The following is an 18,971-nucleotide window of genomic DNA, read 5'->3' as shown; positions in this document are numbered from 1 at the left end:
GGCTTGCTTCTTAATAACGTCCACAAAGCTCTCGACGCTGGCCTTAAATTATCACCAAAGTTTTAAAAAGAAATACATACAAATATATTTATATCAAATATATTAGTTACATTTTTTTGGAGAATAAAAGCGCTTCAAAGATGGATTAGAATTTCTTATAAAAAAATTTCACCACAATTGTATTATCGCAACTACTCTCTGTACTATTTAAACTGAAACTTATATATAATTACGCAAAGTTAATTATAACCCTATTCTAATATACTACAGAATAGATTAACAGCCTTAATATTAAAAAACATATAATTCGGGTAATTAGCAAAACTAAGGACCAGTTTGATAATTTAATTCTTGAGCTCACTGTTTGTCTTTATCCGCCGGCCGTTTTAAATCTTCACCGTCGCTTGACCATTCAATTATTTTAAATCAACGTTACTAAAAAGGGTAACGCGTCGCTGTCGATCAGTCCTTGCATAATGTCTGATAATGTTAAACACCAGGTGGTATTGCAATATAGGCGAGCTACACCCGCTATATACATGGCTTTCTTTAAATACCATCTAGCTAGGGACTGTCGAAAGTGAGTCATTTCTTTAGGGCACGGTCTATTTATCCTCGTGAGTTGCAGCAAGCATAGTTTAAAACACATGTCTAAGACACGTCTATAGAACGTTTCTTCGTGAAAACAATATCCCCCGTAATACCAATAACGCGCCGTACATTTCACCGAAGCGTGATGTATGTGCCCGTACGGACACTCTATTTTAGAAAAGGTTTGCGGGGGAACTATCCACGCTGTAAATCTACTCATTCGGACCGGGCTATCGTTTTGGGGGTTGTTTATAGTCGTAAAAGATTGGGTTACGCTGACAAAAACGCTACCGTGAAAAAGGTGTTTAGAAATTAAACGCAATGCAAATTGGACATGGGGTTTTTCCAGGATTCTATGTTGGCGAAATAGTCTCAGCCAGCATAAATCCTCCAAAGCATTGAAGGTATAATCAACGGCCATATCGTATTGTATTTCGTAGCTTTCTATTCTATCGCGTTCTTTTCGCTCCTGTACGCAAAATGGGTTTGAAAACCAAAATTTGTCCGCGTTGGGGCTAAACCACCAGTTAGTAAAGATACCATCGTTTTCGACTTTAAAAAACATATGGTCCGTGTAATTGGAACAACCCCTAACGAGAGCGTGGAGTAAATTCGCGTTAGGTCGATAGTGGTGATTATAGACATCTTGAATCGTAAACACTAAGAAAGAAGCACTGTACGCTCCTGTTAATCTACGCCAAATGTTCCTTTTCTGAGCGTCCGTTAAAGTATTTTTATCCCAAACATCTCTAAATAAATCTTCCCAAGTAAAATCCTTTAAATCAGGATTGTCATAGAGCTATCTATTTACCCTCCATATCATCGAGCGACCGCAAGGAATTAAAATAGACATTACTTACAAGTGTTTAAGAGCTTGTAAAGCGAAAGAGAGCTTCTAGAAAATTTTCGAATGAAGAAAGTAACGAGACTCTGGTCTTTAAATACTCAAAAAATTGATATTATTTACGCCCCAAAAATACATTTTTATTTATTGTGGAGTTGATACTAAAGATTATAAAGGATGTCACCATACCTGCCTATATAAAAAATACCCCTATAGTTTAATATTAATATACAATTATTTAGATTTAAATCATATTAAAAAACTATTTTTCTCCCTCCAAAATAATTACTTTTAACCTTCATTAAAATTTTTTTCTTTATATAATGCGATCTTATGTGAAATATTCAAATTAAATTATTCAGACCTTGAGCTAAATAGAGATTTCTATCTTTATAAATATATATGTAAAAATCAAGTATGAATTTGTTAGCGGAAAGTTTAACATTTGCTCCTCCCATTATACAAGGTGTTTTCGCTTGCCATAAATCAAAATGTGCGAGTTAATACTCGAAAACCTGAGAAACACACGAAACAGTGTTACGATTAATTCGTCATATAGGACATGTCAAGAATTTTCTCTATTATAGTCGCTTTGTTTTTTTTCACCTTTCAGCCACAAATACATTAGGATTTTTTCTTTTGCGTTACCTTAGAGTTATATTTCAAAGTACATAACTTGTCAAAAATGATTGGTTAGCTTATTGTAATATTTATCTACGCTTCTAGTCATGTTTCTTATTTGTTTGGAAGAGTAACGGTTGCTTATTTGGGTAAATTTATAAAATTATCTCTAGAAGGACTATAATTAAGTCACAAAAGATTAAATGAATTATCCTATAATATTTTTTACTTAGAGGCATGTATACTTATTACAGACTCCAAAGATAGCTCTAGTATAAAAAATAGAAAAGGAAACAGATTTATTCAACATGTTAATTATACAGCTTAAAAAATAAGCCACTAATTAACATTTTATTTTAAACCCCCCTCCACTCTCTAAAGCATATTCAATTTAATCACCTCTATGATTGACGTAATTATCATTGGCATCAATTTCAGAGGTTTGCCTCTAGCATAATATTCAACTGGGATTCCTTGTAATAGAAAAAATTGGACAGGTAAGCTATCTAAGACTAGACGTAAAAAAAGGGTGGGGTGACCTAATTTTTTGCCGGTATATATACTGGTTTTTTAAATGTTAACAATTTAAACTCTTTGAAACTCTGAATGCGTCTCTCTTTATAATCGGTGAGTAACGGGGTAAAATCTCTTTTTCGTGCAAGTTAAAGAAATTTATTCGATAGGCTTAGCAATAAATATTTGTGAGAAAATTTTCTTGATGCAAATTGTTTAAGTTGAATTCGACGGCTGAGCATTACGATCTTGTTTACGGTACTTTAAAGCCATCGTTAACTCGTAGAAAGCGATAAAGAGGGGCTCGTCACTTCTAAAATATTACAAAAAAAAGGATTTGAATCCGAGTTTTTCCCAATTTAAAGTCTTCAAAACCGAAAAAAAGGGATAATTTGATGGCTAAGTTCCGAAGCGTGACTCGGTATGTACAGCCACTTGGTACGTACCAGACTTTAGCTAATTTCTTCTTTTTGTTGCAGCCCGCTTTTTGAGGATTATTAATATTTTGTCAAGATGCGGCTCGGATTTTTTTCTCCGGGAATTACGCGACGCCCCAATGGGTTATCATTTACCTTTAATCTATGAGTTTCAATAGGCAAGGAAGCGAGTTTCTTGCCACATAATGGGGTTTTTCTGTAAAAGCTTTACAGGAAATCTTTTTATATGCGACAAAAAGCCCGCTTGTTTACTTGTCGAGATTCATAAACCAAGGGGTCTGACGAGGGTTCTTTGGTGGTTCTTGTAAAGTAGTTAAGGAATGCTAAAATTACTATTTACGGGGGGATCCTGCTCTGCAATACGCATTCTTAATGCAGATTAAATGTTTTGAGTTTTCGAGGTGTGGACCAGAATCTTCCCTTAAAGATCGTACTAATTGGCCAATATTTGAGTTCTTTTTTTCGCCTTACAAAAGGATGAAAATATTAGTTTTCCCGTCTTATTTGTCGTTGTTAAAGCTAAAAAAATGTATAATGATTTATTCTGTATCTAGTTTATAAATTGAGTCTCGTTAAAATTGGAAAAACGCTTCCGGAAATATCTCTCACTGAAGGCGCGATTAATGACCTTTTTTTTAGAATCTCTTTTTTTTGCCCCTGGCTATATTGAGGCGAATAAAACTCGCGCCACTCCAAATTTCTCTCTCTTAACGGCTAAATGGAAAATTTAGGTATTTAGAAATGAATTCTTTTGTATAAATATATGTTTTACAAAAGACATTTTTGATCAGGGGTCTAAAATGTTAGAGGTCCAAAAAAAAGTAAAATTGAATTTTTTATCTCTTTACAACTCTTTTGTAAAGATAAAAATTACAAAAAAAAACTGGAAGGGAAAATACCTTAGGCCATCGCCATAATAATGGACCATCTATGATAAATATTGGGAGGGAAAATACCGTACGCCATATGCACCTGTTCTACACAACAAAAGTACAGACACGAGATTTGTTTCTTGGAGTTTGACGATTTGAGCTTTGAGCCTTTGACGACGTTAGTGGGGGTGGAATCTGTAAATAATGTTTTCTCTCTTTATCTGAAACGAAAGGGTTAGAACCGGGGTAAAGTCCAAGCATAATACTTTGAAAAATTGGGCATTATGATATTTTTGAGTTTCTCATTTTTGCGAAGTCACATGTGCGCCGAGCAGGTACATTCGCAAGTTAGTATTTGATTCTATCATTTTGACTTGAACTTCTGAACAAAGTAGACTAGTTTTCCATTTCGAGTCTATCTCAGTCAGTACTTTAACTAAAATAGTTGATTTTTTCCAAAAGCCTTTTTCAAGGCTAACTTAGTAGCTGCTATTTCAAACAGCCTTTTTCAAGGCCCATTCAGTAGCTGCTATTTCAAACAGCCTTTTTCAAGGCTAATTCGCTCTTTTAATTATTAGTACCAGAAAATGTTTATCAGGGGCCCAAAAACACAAGAGAGAAGAGGATTTTGTTACTAGTCAGAAAGTTGCAATGGCACGTTTTTTGCAATCGTCGTCCAATAAGCATAACGCTAGTTTAGGGAAAAGCCAAAGTCTAAGCAATAAAGAGGGTTCAGAAACCGATGCGGAGAATATTGTTGTTGAGGTTCTTTCAAACTGCAGTGCATCCAGTCTAGACATTCCTGCTCTGGAAATCGTACTAATTATTAATGCGGAAATAATTGAAAACACCATCAAGAACCCTAAACACACGCTAGATAGTCCAGACAGTGCTACTCTGGAAATCGTACTAACTAATGAAGGAGAAATAATTAAAAAGCCTATTAACCACTCTAACTATGCGCTAGATAGTCCAAAAAATTTGAAAGCAAAGCACTTGCTTGCAATGGATACTAGTTTAGATAAGGATTGTCTTCCACTTCAGCCTAAACTCATTCCTTTTCCTAAAACTCAAATTGGTAGTAAAAATCGGGGTTTCAATTCTTCTTGGTACGACAAATACCCAATGCTTGAATATTCTGTTGGAAAGGATGCAGTTTATTGTTTTTGTTGCCGTTATTTTTTTGACAGTACAAATACTGGTTATATTAATGGATTTTCGGATTGCAAAAATATGACGAAAAAATTCGAAGAACACTTCACTTCGAAAAAATCTTCTCACCAACTAGCCTATAAAATGTACTTAGACTATATGGAATCCAAATCTCGTGGATCAATAGCATGTCAGGTTGATGACCATCATAGGCTAGACGTAATTAGAAATAGAGAGGTACTATCTGCACATGTGGAGGTTATACTTTTATGTGCCAACAAGATCTAGCACTTCAGGGGAATACATCTGCCGATAAAATTGAAAATAATGGAAACTTTATTGCTATATTAGATCTTTTAAAGAGAAAATGTCCAGATTTGAAAGTCAAGTTCGAGAATATGCCAAAAAACCAAATATATGCATAGCACAATTCAAAATGAAATAATTGCCATTTGTGCCAATTTTGTAAGGAGAATGATTGTCGAAGAGGTTAATGAATCTGTTGGTTTTTACTCTGTAATTGCCGATGAAATTCGAGACAATGCAGGGGTAGAGCAGTTAAGTGTTTGTATTCGATACACTAAAATAGAAATAGGAGTCGTAGAAAGATTTCTAGGGTTCACAGATTTACATAAGTTTGATTATGAGAGTATCAGCTTTGCAATAATAAATCTTTTGACAGCAAGTGGTTTAAAACTGCAGAATTTTGTTGCACAGGGGCCAGTGTAATGAGTGGACACGTAAAAGGAGTGAGGTTGAAAATAGAAGACGAAGTAGGCGGATATTGTCCGCACGTGCATTGCTACGCGCACCGCTTTAATTTAGTTTTAGTTGATTGTTGCTCCAAAATAATGACAGTTAGGGAACTGCTTGGTCTGGTTCATGCCATCTACAATTTTCAAAGCAATTCGGCTATTAGAAGCGAATGTTTTGAAAGCTCCCAAAAAGATCTAGGCCATGACATACTTAAAATGCCACAAACCTGCGACACTCGGTGGTGGAGTAAAAAAAGGTAATAATTATTTTAGAAACAGACTCGATTCCGTAGTTTTAACACTAGAGAATCTGATTGAAAATGGAAAACCCGAGGAAGCTGCTGAGTGCCGTGGGTATATATCCCAGTTGCACAACTTTAGCAATTTGTTATTGATTGTTGCATTAGATGAAGTATTAGGTGAAACAAATTCCCTCTCGGTGTACTTTCAAAGTACTATGGTTAATTTTACGGAAGCCGTTGCCATTTGCCAAGCTACTGTAAAGACCTTAGAAGAATATAGGAATTCTGATCGCTTTGATTCAACTTGGGAAGAAGCAACTAAATTGGCAGAATCCGCCTTCATTACAGTACCTGATCGTAACAGCGAACCGATAGCTTTGAGGGATTCTAATGTGGCTAGCACGTTCATGCTTCTAAAATATCTGGAATTCAAAGTCTGTGCAGGATCTCCATGCAAAGCCTTGTTTCTGTTTAAGGGAAAGTGTATTTTACACCCATGATAGAAACACCCCCAGTACTCGAATATTTCCTGGTTGATTTCGCAAAAACCATCTACTTTGAGTTTTTGAATTCTGATTTCTCTCCCTCTAAAGGAGGACTGAATCGATATATTTCGTTTGTGCGCGGTCCACTCTAGCCATTCTATAGCCCCTATTGACTGATTTTTTTTTATCTCAGCAATAAAACGTAGCCCGGAGCCTCCGAGATATCTAGGCCCATGCATGTAGCGAAGCGAGAATATTTTTTTGACTAATTTAGTTCGCCGTGTTTTCCCGCTTGGTGGCGCTTTCAGCACCGTAAAATAAACAAGTTCAGCTTCATGACCCCGTCGACTGCTACAATATTAGGGCAAGGTATAGACGTAGAGCGGTGAACCCGAGCTCGCGGACAGTTAAAAAATGTTTCTGAAAATTTCCGAAGACCTTTATTAAACAATCATTCCAAAGAAGTAAAGGATAAAAATGTTAAGGTTAAAAAAATGAAAGGTTTTGAAGGGGTAAAAAATCCTCTAATGGTATATGAAAACTGTGAATTAGCAACTTCAAGAAGTTTTGTTTTACTAAAAAAACAACGATGTTAAAATCTCATAATTACTTTTTTGTCCATACAATCTAACCAATAGATTCAATAAAAAGTGAATAGCCCCTAAAAAATTACGTTAATTTAAAGGTGAAAAATTTCTCTTTCATTAAAGGTTTATAATTGGCCCCTAAAATGTCATCGATAATTTATGGAAGACCCCGGTCGCAACGGTCATTAAAGCGCCACCTCGTACACACAAAGGGTAAAAATATTTCCCCTATGAAACTGGATATTTCCCCACGTAAAAATCGACATGCATGGGCCTAGATATCTCGGAGGCTCCGCGTAGCCTTAATTACGGGGATGCGATTATTGAAGACTAATAAATCTTTCGAACAATGAAGGAGTTGAAGTAATACGGTAATTTACTGAACCCACAGAGATGGTTCTATGTCTGTAATAGTTACGATGCCTGTCTTTGTCCGGAGACTATATCGCTACCTCCATAGAAATGTATTTAAAGATGCAATGTTGTCAATCAATTCTATAGCGTTTCAAAGCTAGGTTTAATTTCCCTTGGTTAAGTAGATTCGTATCGAGCATCATGATTAGTTTCTTCTTTTCTTCGCACGTAAACACAATTAAGTTCATAATTATTTTTCCGTTTGAGTACTTGAGTACTTTCGGATTATCAATCAGCTAATAAAGCCTTAAACCGTGTAACTAAATGGTACGTTTAACGATTTTCGACAAAACCAAAACAAACGCAACAACTTTTTATCACGAAAGACAATGAGCTTAATTAGTTTCGGAGATACCTCGAGGGAAATCATACGAAGTTTTCCTCCAATGTTTAGTTTTGAATGAAACAAGTCACGTCTAGCGCAAAAGTAAGCGAAACGCGAAGTGTGGTAATACAGAAAATGAAAAGCGTTTCCTACAAAACATTCTTGCCGTATCTATGGTTTAGGGTAATTGGCAATATTGCTGTAAAAAGTAGCGACTGAGTTACGATAAACCACCGTGTTCACGTGGTGCTTAAAACAGACTGACTGATAATAAACGCCCAGCCCAAACCTCTTGCCCTAGAAGGCTGAAAATTTGCAGGAACGTTACTCTTAATAAATGGCGCCCCGAAATATAAAAAATCTTCTCTATGCAGCAAAGTCCGCGCTTTCAACCGATTTCACAAATATTTAGTACACTGGATTCCATTAACCTATAGACGGGCTGAACGGTATTATGGGTTCGATTTGTTGCCATCTTTTTAAATGGTGGCCAGAAACTTAAAAACCCTTCTTTATGGAATAATGTCCGCATGAAAAGTAATAAAAAATGCCCCGACGGGCTGACGGGCAACGCCGAGTGCCTTCTCTCCTAGGGTGCTTCTAAAATATAAGTCATCAGTAAAATCTACCCATTCTTGATATCATTTTGATGGAAGTTCTTATTACACGCGAGCGACGTCGCGGGTTACAACTTGTGTAGTATAAATCTTTTGCCAAAGTGACAAAGCGCTGTTTCGTTTCCTTCCGAACCGATCAGTCAGTCAGGAATTTGATTTATATATTTATCCTACATTTGATAACTACAACGATAATTCGTTTTTCAAAAGCGTACATTTAAACAGATCAATATAAACATTAGGATAATACACTTGTCTCTTTGCGTGAGTTTATTGGCGAGCGAACCATTTATTGCGTAGAAGGAATCAAAGATGTCGGTCGCCACTGCTAAATATGAAAATGTGTTTCCTGATAGGTACTTCAAATACAAGTGCGTATTTACTGGACGTAATCGAGAATATCAGTTCCTTTAATCATTATTTTCTCTTCCAAAAGATTTACGGAACAAGTTTATCTGACGTATGGAATTCTTCAGGTGAATATAAAAATTAATTTAAGATTCGAATTAGGTTTTGAACAATCTCTGAAACTAAAATAATCTATCTGGTTTTATAAAATTATTCTCACTAGGAAATTGAATTACTTCCGCAACAACAGAAAAGATGTTATGATGCCGTAGAATTCGGAACTAAGATTCAGAATCTTACGTAATTGGTTGAAATGGTTTGAAAAATAATTGACGTTTTCAAGATAATATTTCTTTCAATAGCGCTCTTTATGAAACTATAACAGTCTCGGATCTCAGAGACCTTTCCAAGGGTGGAGAATTATCAACCGTAAGCCACAGAGTTTCAACATTTTACAAAATTGTAAAGGGTTGATCCTACCCCTTAGAGGACATCTAGGCTAGATCAATGCTAAAACACATTGTGGTCATTAGTTAGTAACTAAGAATTCAGTTATCAACACCAGCATGGGGGAAATCCCACTAGATTGTACGGAGTTAATCCTACCCTTTAGAACATGGCATAACACATTGTGGTCATTAGTTAGTTTTCAGTTTTCTGAGGTATTTTCAGAGTGTGGACGTCGTACTTGCTCCAGTGGATGTTTCCACTTTAAGAAATGTGAAAGGGTTTATTTCCAGTGGTTTTTACGACTTCACCGAGACGATCATATTGTCAGCAGCACCAAAATTGTCACTGTCATCTTCGCTCTCGTTCTTGTCAATGGATTTCATGGTAAATCTGGTCAAGATCGGCGTATCGTGTAACTCCAAAAACTTCTAATCTATTACATTTCCAGTCAGGTGTCGGCATTTGCTTTTTCGCCATTGTCACATCACTGTTATTGACTCACAAATTTTGGAACGCCATCCTAACAAAGTCAAGAATTAAATTAAATCAAATAATCATGCGATATCTGATAGTTTTATGGGATGTCCTTTCTGTATTTTTCTTTGAACGTAAGTAATTTCACCTCTCAAAAATCGCCGTAATTTGGGAAACTCGTTTTGTCTCTCGTGTCACGCAGCGTACCCTGGTCAATTGGATCACATATCCGAGCGTCTAGCGTACGCGTTTTGGGTAATTGGCGTCACCTTTATCGGGTTCCTCATGAGTTGTTTCCTCAAGTCCGAGTTCTTCAGTGAAAAATATTTATTCATCGAAACTATCGAAGATCTTCAATACATGCAGAGTAAGGAGAATGTTCAACCACTTATGATCGAAGACGGATTGGTTCACCGATTTCTAAGCAATAGAGTAAGCGTTTTCTTGAATACCCTAATGGCGGTCTTGCCCCCGTGGTGTTTGCTTCTCTTATGAAATAAGTGGAATTGTCTATTAAGGCCAAGCAAGAGGAAGGGCTGGATAACTGGGTGAAGAATCACTTGAACGAGGAGAATTTTTGCGATCCTTACGACCTGGTTTCGCCAGAACTGTACGAGAAAATTATAAATGGCCATAAAGCATTGATTTTGAACAAGCTATTATTGTCTGCTTGGTTGGGCTACATTCTTATGGAAGATATGGACATCACCAGCATATGGAAAACCAAATTATATGGATTCTATTTTTCCAAAGCGCTTAAAAGCGACTGCGTGGTCTTGCCTGCCAATTCATCCATTTTTAGCAACCCGATCTTTCGTGACAATTACGAAAAAGCGTAATTTACACCGCTCCTTTCATAAATCGTTTAGGCCAAATTAATTTGGTTTTAATTTTAATTTAGAATGCTCTTGTTTTTCGAGACAAAAGTATTTAGAAATTTGGATTTCTCAGCGGATTACGCCTTTGATTTCGTCAAATGGGAACGTCCATTGAAGACCGCGTCGGACCTAACTTTATTCGCCGTTTCTAGCGTCTTTTACCTCACTTTATCGGCTTTATCCTTTTGCGTCGCCTTGTTGTTCGTTGAAATAATCCTCGGCTGGAAGAAATATAGAATCGATTAAAGAGAAAATCAATCAATCAAAACGTTTTACAAAAAGGTATACCTTATAGATTTCGAAATAATGACAAATATTTACAACGACATAAATTCTTACAACTTTCAACGGAACATTGAAAACACTTGATTCCATTTCATTTACCTAAAGTCAAATAACCGTCATCAGAGGACATGATCTTTGTCAAGCACAAATTTACAATAAAAATTATGGTGACGAGTAAAGATAGAAAATACACCGATATAAGTTAAACATGATTATTTTTGTTGTTTAGGTAATTCTTGATAAACAAAGACATTATATTAAACACGGTTTAAAACATCTCTTTTTAAACCCAAAAGCTAAAAACTAATACCCTTTTCCATTTGGAATTTTTCCACCGCGCAGTGAAAATAAAACATTTCTTTTAAAAGTACATTACATTGTAGCTAGGTTTCGGTAAATATCGCTCCATCTAGCGGCCAATTGGAAAACAGCGTACAATTCGTTTAATTAATTAAGTTGTAAAATATGTTGAAGTTCAATTAGTTTATTTTTGTCGCGCCATTCGACGTTTCTTCGTCATAATGTAACTTGTCAAGTCCGAACGAATAACGAACGGTCGTGTCGCACATTCAAATCTACATCTACTCAAAAATTGTCTTTCATTCTGTTTTCGCGACAGTTCAAACCATCGTTTAGTTCGCGTACGTCGTAATTAGATTTAATTGTTAAAAATGTCCATACGAATGGCACGTATTAGTACCCCTGTAAGTTCAATTACTTGGCTTTTACCCAATAGATTTTTTTAATTACTGTTCTGAAAGTAATTACGTAAAATTAGTCATTTAGTATTTCTCATAACTAAACAATTTTATAGCAATCCTGTAAATAATAAATATTAATAAGTATGTCATATCGTTCCATTGCTAAATTTCTTAAGGAAGATTTGTTCCATGCACGTACGTTTTGACTGAAACCTTATTCTTACATTGAACGTGCAGCTAGACTGAACTTACAACCTACCACTTGGTAATGATTTTTACCATTTGTATTAAGATTCCAAGGTTAGAATTTTTGGCATGTTAAGGATCTAATGTCGTAGGAGGTACAGGCGGTAACGGTCTCTTAAAATTAAAATTAGTATTAGTATTATTTCAAAAATTCAGAACGACTTTAGAGTTGTAACTTAAGTACCATAATTATAGCTAGATAAGAACACCCGTGACAAAATTTCGATGTAGTTTATATGGGCTTACTTTTCGAGGTAAATTACGATACTAGTAGTAGGGACTATACAGATATGCAGACATCCAAGATGGCCGCCACCCCAAGAGGGCCGCCATCCACCAAACTTCAACCAAACTTACAACCAAAAATTGTGTTCTTTAATAGGAAAATCTTACCTGCCTTCCAGCGTGCTAGGACTATTCAGGGGGGTTTAACCCGCTTTTAAGAGCCGCCAGACTACCACGAGCTCCGGCGTGTTATTTTCAACGCCCATGTCGTCATCTTCTTAACTCAAGCCAAAACAAAACAAGCTATATTCAACTTTGATGTTAACCCCTAATCTTACCCTGCCTTCTAGGGTGCTTGAAATGGGCGGTACCTCTTTAATGAACCCGAACCAGCCCTACCTTCCAGCGTCCTATTAAGGGGAAATGACCTATTTAATAACCCACAAACAAACCCGGACTACCAGCCCTACGGATGCTTTCAACCTGGGCATCCATGACATCATCCTCCCAACTCAAACTAATACGAAATTATTGGCGCCATATTTAAAAAAACTTTTCTCCATCCCCGCCTTCTAGCGGACTATTTTAGTAACCATTAATAGCCGTAACCCGTTCAATGGACTTAAACAAGTTCGGACCATCCCTACTAGTAAAGGATGCTTTTACCCTGGCCAACTATGACGTCATCCTCTCAACTAATATTAAATTATTGGTACCATATTTAAAAAAACTTACTTCCAGCCCCGCCTTCTAGCGGGCTATTTTAGTAACTACTAAGGGAATTTACCCATAGAATCAATTAAAACAAGTCCGGACCAGACCTGGTCATAGAGGGTGCTTTCAACCTGGGTGACTATGACTTAATCCTCCAGACTCAAACCAAAACTAAATTATACATGACCTCGAGCCCCGCCTTCTACCGGGCTATTTTAGTAACTATTAAGGGAATTTACCCATTGAACAAATCAAAACTAGCCCGGATCAATCTAGGCTTATCGATGTAGAGGTTGTAACCGACGAAAAAACCCAAAACAAGTTCAATCCCTGCCTTTCAGCGTGCTATTTTATGCCTTTGACTGTATTTTCAATAGGCGTCACCCTTTAAAGGGTTTCCGAACAAGTGAAAACAAGCCCAAACTTGTCTGGGCCAACCAAGTTTCGTCCGAACAAGTCAAAACTAGCCTAAACTAGTCTAGGCCAACCAAGTTTCGTCCAAGTATAGATTTACCCCCTTTGATTGGACTAATAATGGGTGGGTTACTAATGTACTTACTACCGTTTGATTACTTGCCCATGTAGAGGTTCCGAGGATGATGTTTTAATTAGGGTGCCCCGTTGGTTTAGCGAAAATAAACGTTCTCAGTGGTTAGTTGACGAAAAGCAAGGTTTTTTTAATGCGGTAAACAAAGAGGTAGCGAGTTCGAATCCCGGTGTACAAATAAACAAGCTCGGATTAACCTGGATTCGTATACAGGGTGTTACTGTTTAATTAATTGTACGTAGATTGGACTATTTACCCTGACTACGCCATTAAGACGCGTAACCAATTTAACTACGTTTGCTTTAACTCGAACACGTACAGACCGTCGCTGTTTAAATTTTCCCGCCAGCAATTTATTGCCTTTTATTATTCGCCGGCAAAAAAAAACTTGATTTTGAGACAAATCAACTTTGTTTCCTTCTAAGTCAAAAGTTAATGAAAAAACAGACACACATTTTAAAAAACAAAAGATATTTACTCTTACGTCTTGTACAAAAATTAAATACAGAATAAACAAATGAGTAGCCAAACAAAGGCGTTATTTGTGTTCTTAAAGTGTCCATATATTTATACAAAAGAATTCATTTCTAAATACCTAAGGTCATTCTTCGCGCTATCAGTGAGGGACATATCCGGAAGCGTTTTACCAATTTTAACGAGACTAGAGTTTTAACCTAGATACAGAATAAATCTTTATACATTTTTTTAGCTTTAACAACGACAAATAAGACGGGGAAACTAATATTTTCATCCTTTTGTAAGGCGAAAAACATTTGGCTGCGAATCCATAATTTTAGAAGTGACGAGCCCCTCTTTATCGCTTTTTACGGGTTAACGATGGCGTTAAAGTACCACCAACAAGATCGTAATGCTCGGCCGTCGAATTCAACTTTAATATTCAAGAAAAGTTTCTCACAAATATTTATTGCTAAGCCTATCAAATATTTTTCTTTAACTTGCGCGCAAAGATTAGAGATTTTACCCCGTTACTCACCGATTGTAAAGAGAGACGCATTCACGGTTTCAAAGAGTTTAAATTGTTAACATTTAAAAAAACCAGTATATATACCAGCAAAAAATTAAGTCACCACACCCTTTTTTACCTCTAGTCTTTAATTCGCATTGATTCTCCTTTTTTTTCCACTACAGAAAACCAGTTTTTTTTTCGGAGTAATTTACTTTCTTTCTCTTTTAGCGGCGAAAGACTCGCAAATAACCCTAAGAGGGAGGAGTGAAATATTTTCATACACGGTTACCTTGCTACAAAATACCAAGGAATGGTTTAAAGTTACACGCTGGGAGGGTCAAAGAAAGGGATAAAATACCTACACTGATAAGAGGAACAATGTGTCTTGATTAAAAAAAAAATCACCCATAGATTGCTTACCTGTCCAATTTTTTCTATTACAAGGAATTCCAGCTGCATATTACGCTAGAGACAAACCTCTGAAATTGAGGCTAATGATAATTACGTCAATCATAGAGGTGATTAAATTCTAGAGGGCCGGTAGGCCCTTCTAGATAAGAACCCACACCCTCCCGTAATGTTAAAGAAATAATTCACAGATTTTAGGCTTAGCGTCCCATAGAAAAAGCATGGGATTTTTGGTGTTCCACTCCATCGAATAACTCAGAAACTACTGCGAAGTTAAGGTTCGGAACACTTTTGAATTATCAAGCAACAATGGAATGTTGAACTTCTGAAGTTTGATTAAGAACAGTTAAGTCTAAGTATTTAATTTTAATTAATTTATAAATCATGGTAAAACCGTTACATATATTACACTGTTTGCATAGCATTTTGTTCTGCCTCCAACGGGTTTGTGTCGAATAGGATAACGCTTCTGCCTACGGAGCAGACGATTGCAGGTTCGAGTCCTGGCAAGCTCGGTGTTTATTTTTACAGATCTTTTATACATCATAAACGAAATTAATCCTATAAATACAATGTTTGAATAATTTTGTTTTGTTGTTCCAATTACGGGCATGTGGCGTAATGGATAACGCATTTGTATTCGAGGCCAAACATTGCAGGTTCGAGTCTTGGAACGCTCGTTGCCAATGTTTGATGAAGATTCTTAGTATATAGAAGGGAAAATTCTTAAATAACAAACTTTCAATGAAATGTGCACGTGCTGGCTTATGGTTTAGAAATAACCTTTTTTCAAAACCTATACAAAATGGTTAACTAAACTTTACACTGAGAGATGTGCCTTTGCTAATCTATTGCTGTAAAGTTTTTTTGTCAAAAAAGTGCACCCCCTTGGTTGCGAAACCTTGGGTCTAACTCTGAAAACTATTTTCACGTCGTAATGTTAAGCTCCGTAGAGATTAAAATTAAGAGTTAGGATTGAGTATAAATAGAAAATCCCTGATGCGATTTTCTAAATTATTTGTCATTTAAACATTTTTTTGGACAAAGTTCAGTGTACTGTTTTTATTTCCGGCCCAGGTCAGGATAGGTGAAACTATCTCAGGGCCATAAATAAGCACAGGACACTGGACATTGTCCAATAAATATTTAAAATGTTCCATAATTTTTATTTAAAACTAAAGGGGTCACCGGACGGTTGACCAAAAATTTTTCCGAAGTTTTGATGGCTTGACCATTGATAAAGGATGAGCGTGAAAAACATTCGTCGCTCTATAGGATGTGCAACTCCCTATACTAAAAAGTAGACAAGTAGATACTAGCGCCACCTGGCAACCAGTGCTGGAAAGCATCGCGTGAAAAATAAAATTTAATTAATACAAATTAAGGCTGAAGTAACAGATATTATATAAAAAAGACTTCGTTTGCCCAAGCCTTAAAAACAGAACGATAAGAGTTATTCCAGTTGACTGAAGCGTGGATATTATTTTTTTTCTATTGGATTTTAAAGACAATCCGTATTTTACTACTCTTTAGAATTTAATTCAATCACCTCATTTTACTGCTAATGGATTTGTTTCCTATAAATTAATTGAAATAAAAAATTACTTATCTCAGATTTTTCAACAATTCCTTTTTCCCGAAACATTTTATCGTGCAACTATTATTTTGAGGGATATCGTGTAAATTTAATCAAATTGACCCTTTCTTTTTTAATTACCGTGAATTTTAATTTCAAAAGGTTTTAAACCCATCAAGTTTTCATAATGTTGTCAACTAAACAGCAACTCAATCAACACTTCTAAATCTTCCCCACAAGTACTGATACACACAGTTCAATAATTGTCACTGTGCTTAAAGAAACGGGCCCCTTTATTAAATATAAGAAAGGTGATAACAGCCCCCTTTTGTTTTCGAAAAGATCGCATATGATACATTATTAATTAGAGTATTATTTGAAAGTTAAAGTACGTTCTCCCTTGAAAAGAGAACATTTCAGGAAAATGGAACTGTTTTTGAAAAATGAGGTGATTGAATCAAATTCTAAAGAGTAGTAAAATACGGATTGTCTTTAAAATCCAATAGAAAAAAAATAATATCCACGCTTCAGTCAATAAACCATTGGGTCAGGGTGCTCCTCCGTTGGTCCTTCTCCACCAACAAAGTGTTCCGAACAAACATACCGATATCTATTTACTCTTTCCAAAGTAAGGAAATCAGGTCTTCCACACGCATTAATCCACCTTTTACACTTCTCTAATTGCGTTTTAGGTTTCGGAAAAGGAAAGAACTTTATACCAATCATATATTCCTTGTGTGCAAATCTAGAATGGTTTCTACAACCATTATAACAACAGCCTTTTTCTGGCATTATGCCGGGCCTTTGCGGTGTTTCAATGGCGCGAAGGGAATCGAAACCGGACGAGTAGCGACTATTCGTGATGTCACTTCGCGCATGCTCAATGATCCACCGAATGACCCAGGGAGAGAGAGAGAGAACATTGTATTTCATTCCCCCGTTTTCAACCCCTTCCCGCTAGATACGAGTTCTGTCAGCATTAGGTGGCATCTCCCTTTCTCTCCCTGAGATTAGATACAAATGATGTTGTAATGCTTAACCACAAAATAGCTTGCAAGCCTCAAAGAAATATTGAAACCGTTTAACAAGCAGGAAATAAACTCATTTATAACAATGGTGATGTTGTGGTGTAAATTTTTATAAATAGCCATATTAAATAAAAAACACTTGTTTCACGGTTTCATTATCCCTTTAGATACCACGTAATTACAGATGACCACTCGAATTCACATAACGTGTGAAAATCAAAAGAAAATAATTGAGTGGAAAGAGCCACCCACGACGGAAGAATTTTTCAGTCGCATTGAAAATACATTTGAAAAAAAAAATGAAGTCCATCCAAATTTTTAAAGAGGAATTCAAAGATTGGTTGGATTTTGACGTAGAAGTAGAAGGTATACCTCCCTCTATGAGTAAACTACTTCTAATATGCGAAGTTCGAAAAGAGAATAATCTGCCGTAAGTATACCATACATATTTTATCTTTTATGTTCCGTATTTCTACTATTATTTTTACAGAAGTATTCCTGGCACTTCGACAGAAACAGATTTGGTTCAGTCAAGGGAAGTAGAAAATGACAACTCTGAGAATTTGGAAACTTCATCTTCGACAACACCTTTAATGCCTCTTGTTTACCAAGTGCCGGATTTCCCACAGTCTATAATGAGGCTTATCAAAAACAAAGATAGTGCGATATTTCAACGGAAGAACTCCAATTTAATAATAAATGTACTATTTGAGGATTTGCTGCAATATGGCTTGTATGTTTTAAAATTGCAATATTTTAACTTGAACTATTTACGATAAAATTTACATTTTCAGGTATATTAAACCAAGTTATCTTGAGAGAGTTGGTGTGGCCTTAATTGGAAAACATCCGTTCTTGAAGGATAGACTTCCAAATCAACGTGGATATGTCAGTTTTAGTTATCTTTACATATTATTATCATTTAAAAATTAAGATGTATATTTCAATAATACCTGTATTCATAGGATACATGGTTGAAAGCGCTGAAAAACAAGTATAGGCACGAACGAATGACCTATGGTCATGTAAAAGAAGTTCAAGAAATGCGAAAAATCTTTGGTCGTGACAAAGCAATAAAATCTATTTCCGCTTAGGAATCGCAAAAAGAAAAGCCACCGCCAAAAAAGAAAGCAAAGAGAGAGTCAGCTATGGTAAATATCCCATGTATATTGTTAAGGCACCAATATGTGACTATGAAAGTAATTTTAGAATGTGCCAATGTGGGTGGCATTGTACCTCAAACTCGGTCTAAAAGTCTACTTCATTGAAAGGTTTAATTTAAAACTTTTTGTTGCAAGTTTTTATAGAAACCCTGTCCCTTTAATTTCTGTATAGTTTGCACAGAAATGAAAAAATCGATATTTTAAAACCCATTATTATTTTGTAAAAAAGGCACTTGCAAGTATCGCAGAAGATGATGATACCATTCAGACACATTTGCAAGCCCTGAATAAGGAATTGGAAAAAATAAAGCCAAATTTTACAATTTTGGAGAACAAAATGGCGAGAACTTGTCATTGGCGTCAAGAATAAGCTTTAAGAAGTGAAAAAATATACTCCGTTCTTGAGACATTTCCACTACTCGTTCAGAAAAACCAGGTAATTAATTATCAATTGCATTGTAATAGTCTTAAAAATAAACCATAACCCTTTTTATAGTTAGTGAAGG

General features: G+C 35.9%; 1 protein-coding gene across 1 annotated transcript; it reads left to right on the top strand.

Annotated features, from left to right (window-relative positions):
* Nucleotides 1-17,601: 17,601 nt before the first annotated feature.
* LOC149623946 (uncharacterized) lies at nucleotides 17,602-18,438 on the top strand. Its single transcript, XM_089852242.1, has 4 exons — nucleotides 17,602-17,732; nucleotides 17,793-18,035; nucleotides 18,097-18,190; nucleotides 18,268-18,438. Exons 1-4 carry the CDS (start codon nucleotides 17,602-17,604, stop codon nucleotides 18,394-18,396), a joined length of 597 nt encoding a protein of 198 aa, XP_089708368.1. The 3' UTR covers nucleotides 18,397-18,438.
* The last annotated feature ends 533 nt before the right edge of the window (nucleotides 18,439-18,971 follow it).

The sequence above is a fragment of the Phalangium opilio genome, unplaced genomic scaffold (assembly GCF_054372755.1).
Source record: "Phalangium opilio isolate 3A_F unplaced genomic scaffold, DU_Popi_V2 ptg000106l_1, whole genome shotgun sequence".
NCBI classification, from domain to species: domain Eukaryota; kingdom Metazoa; phylum Arthropoda; class Arachnida; order Opiliones; family Phalangiidae; genus Phalangium; species Phalangium opilio.
The sequence above is the reverse complement of the archived record's forward strand: the minus strand, read 5'-3'. Positions and strand labels throughout refer to the sequence as shown.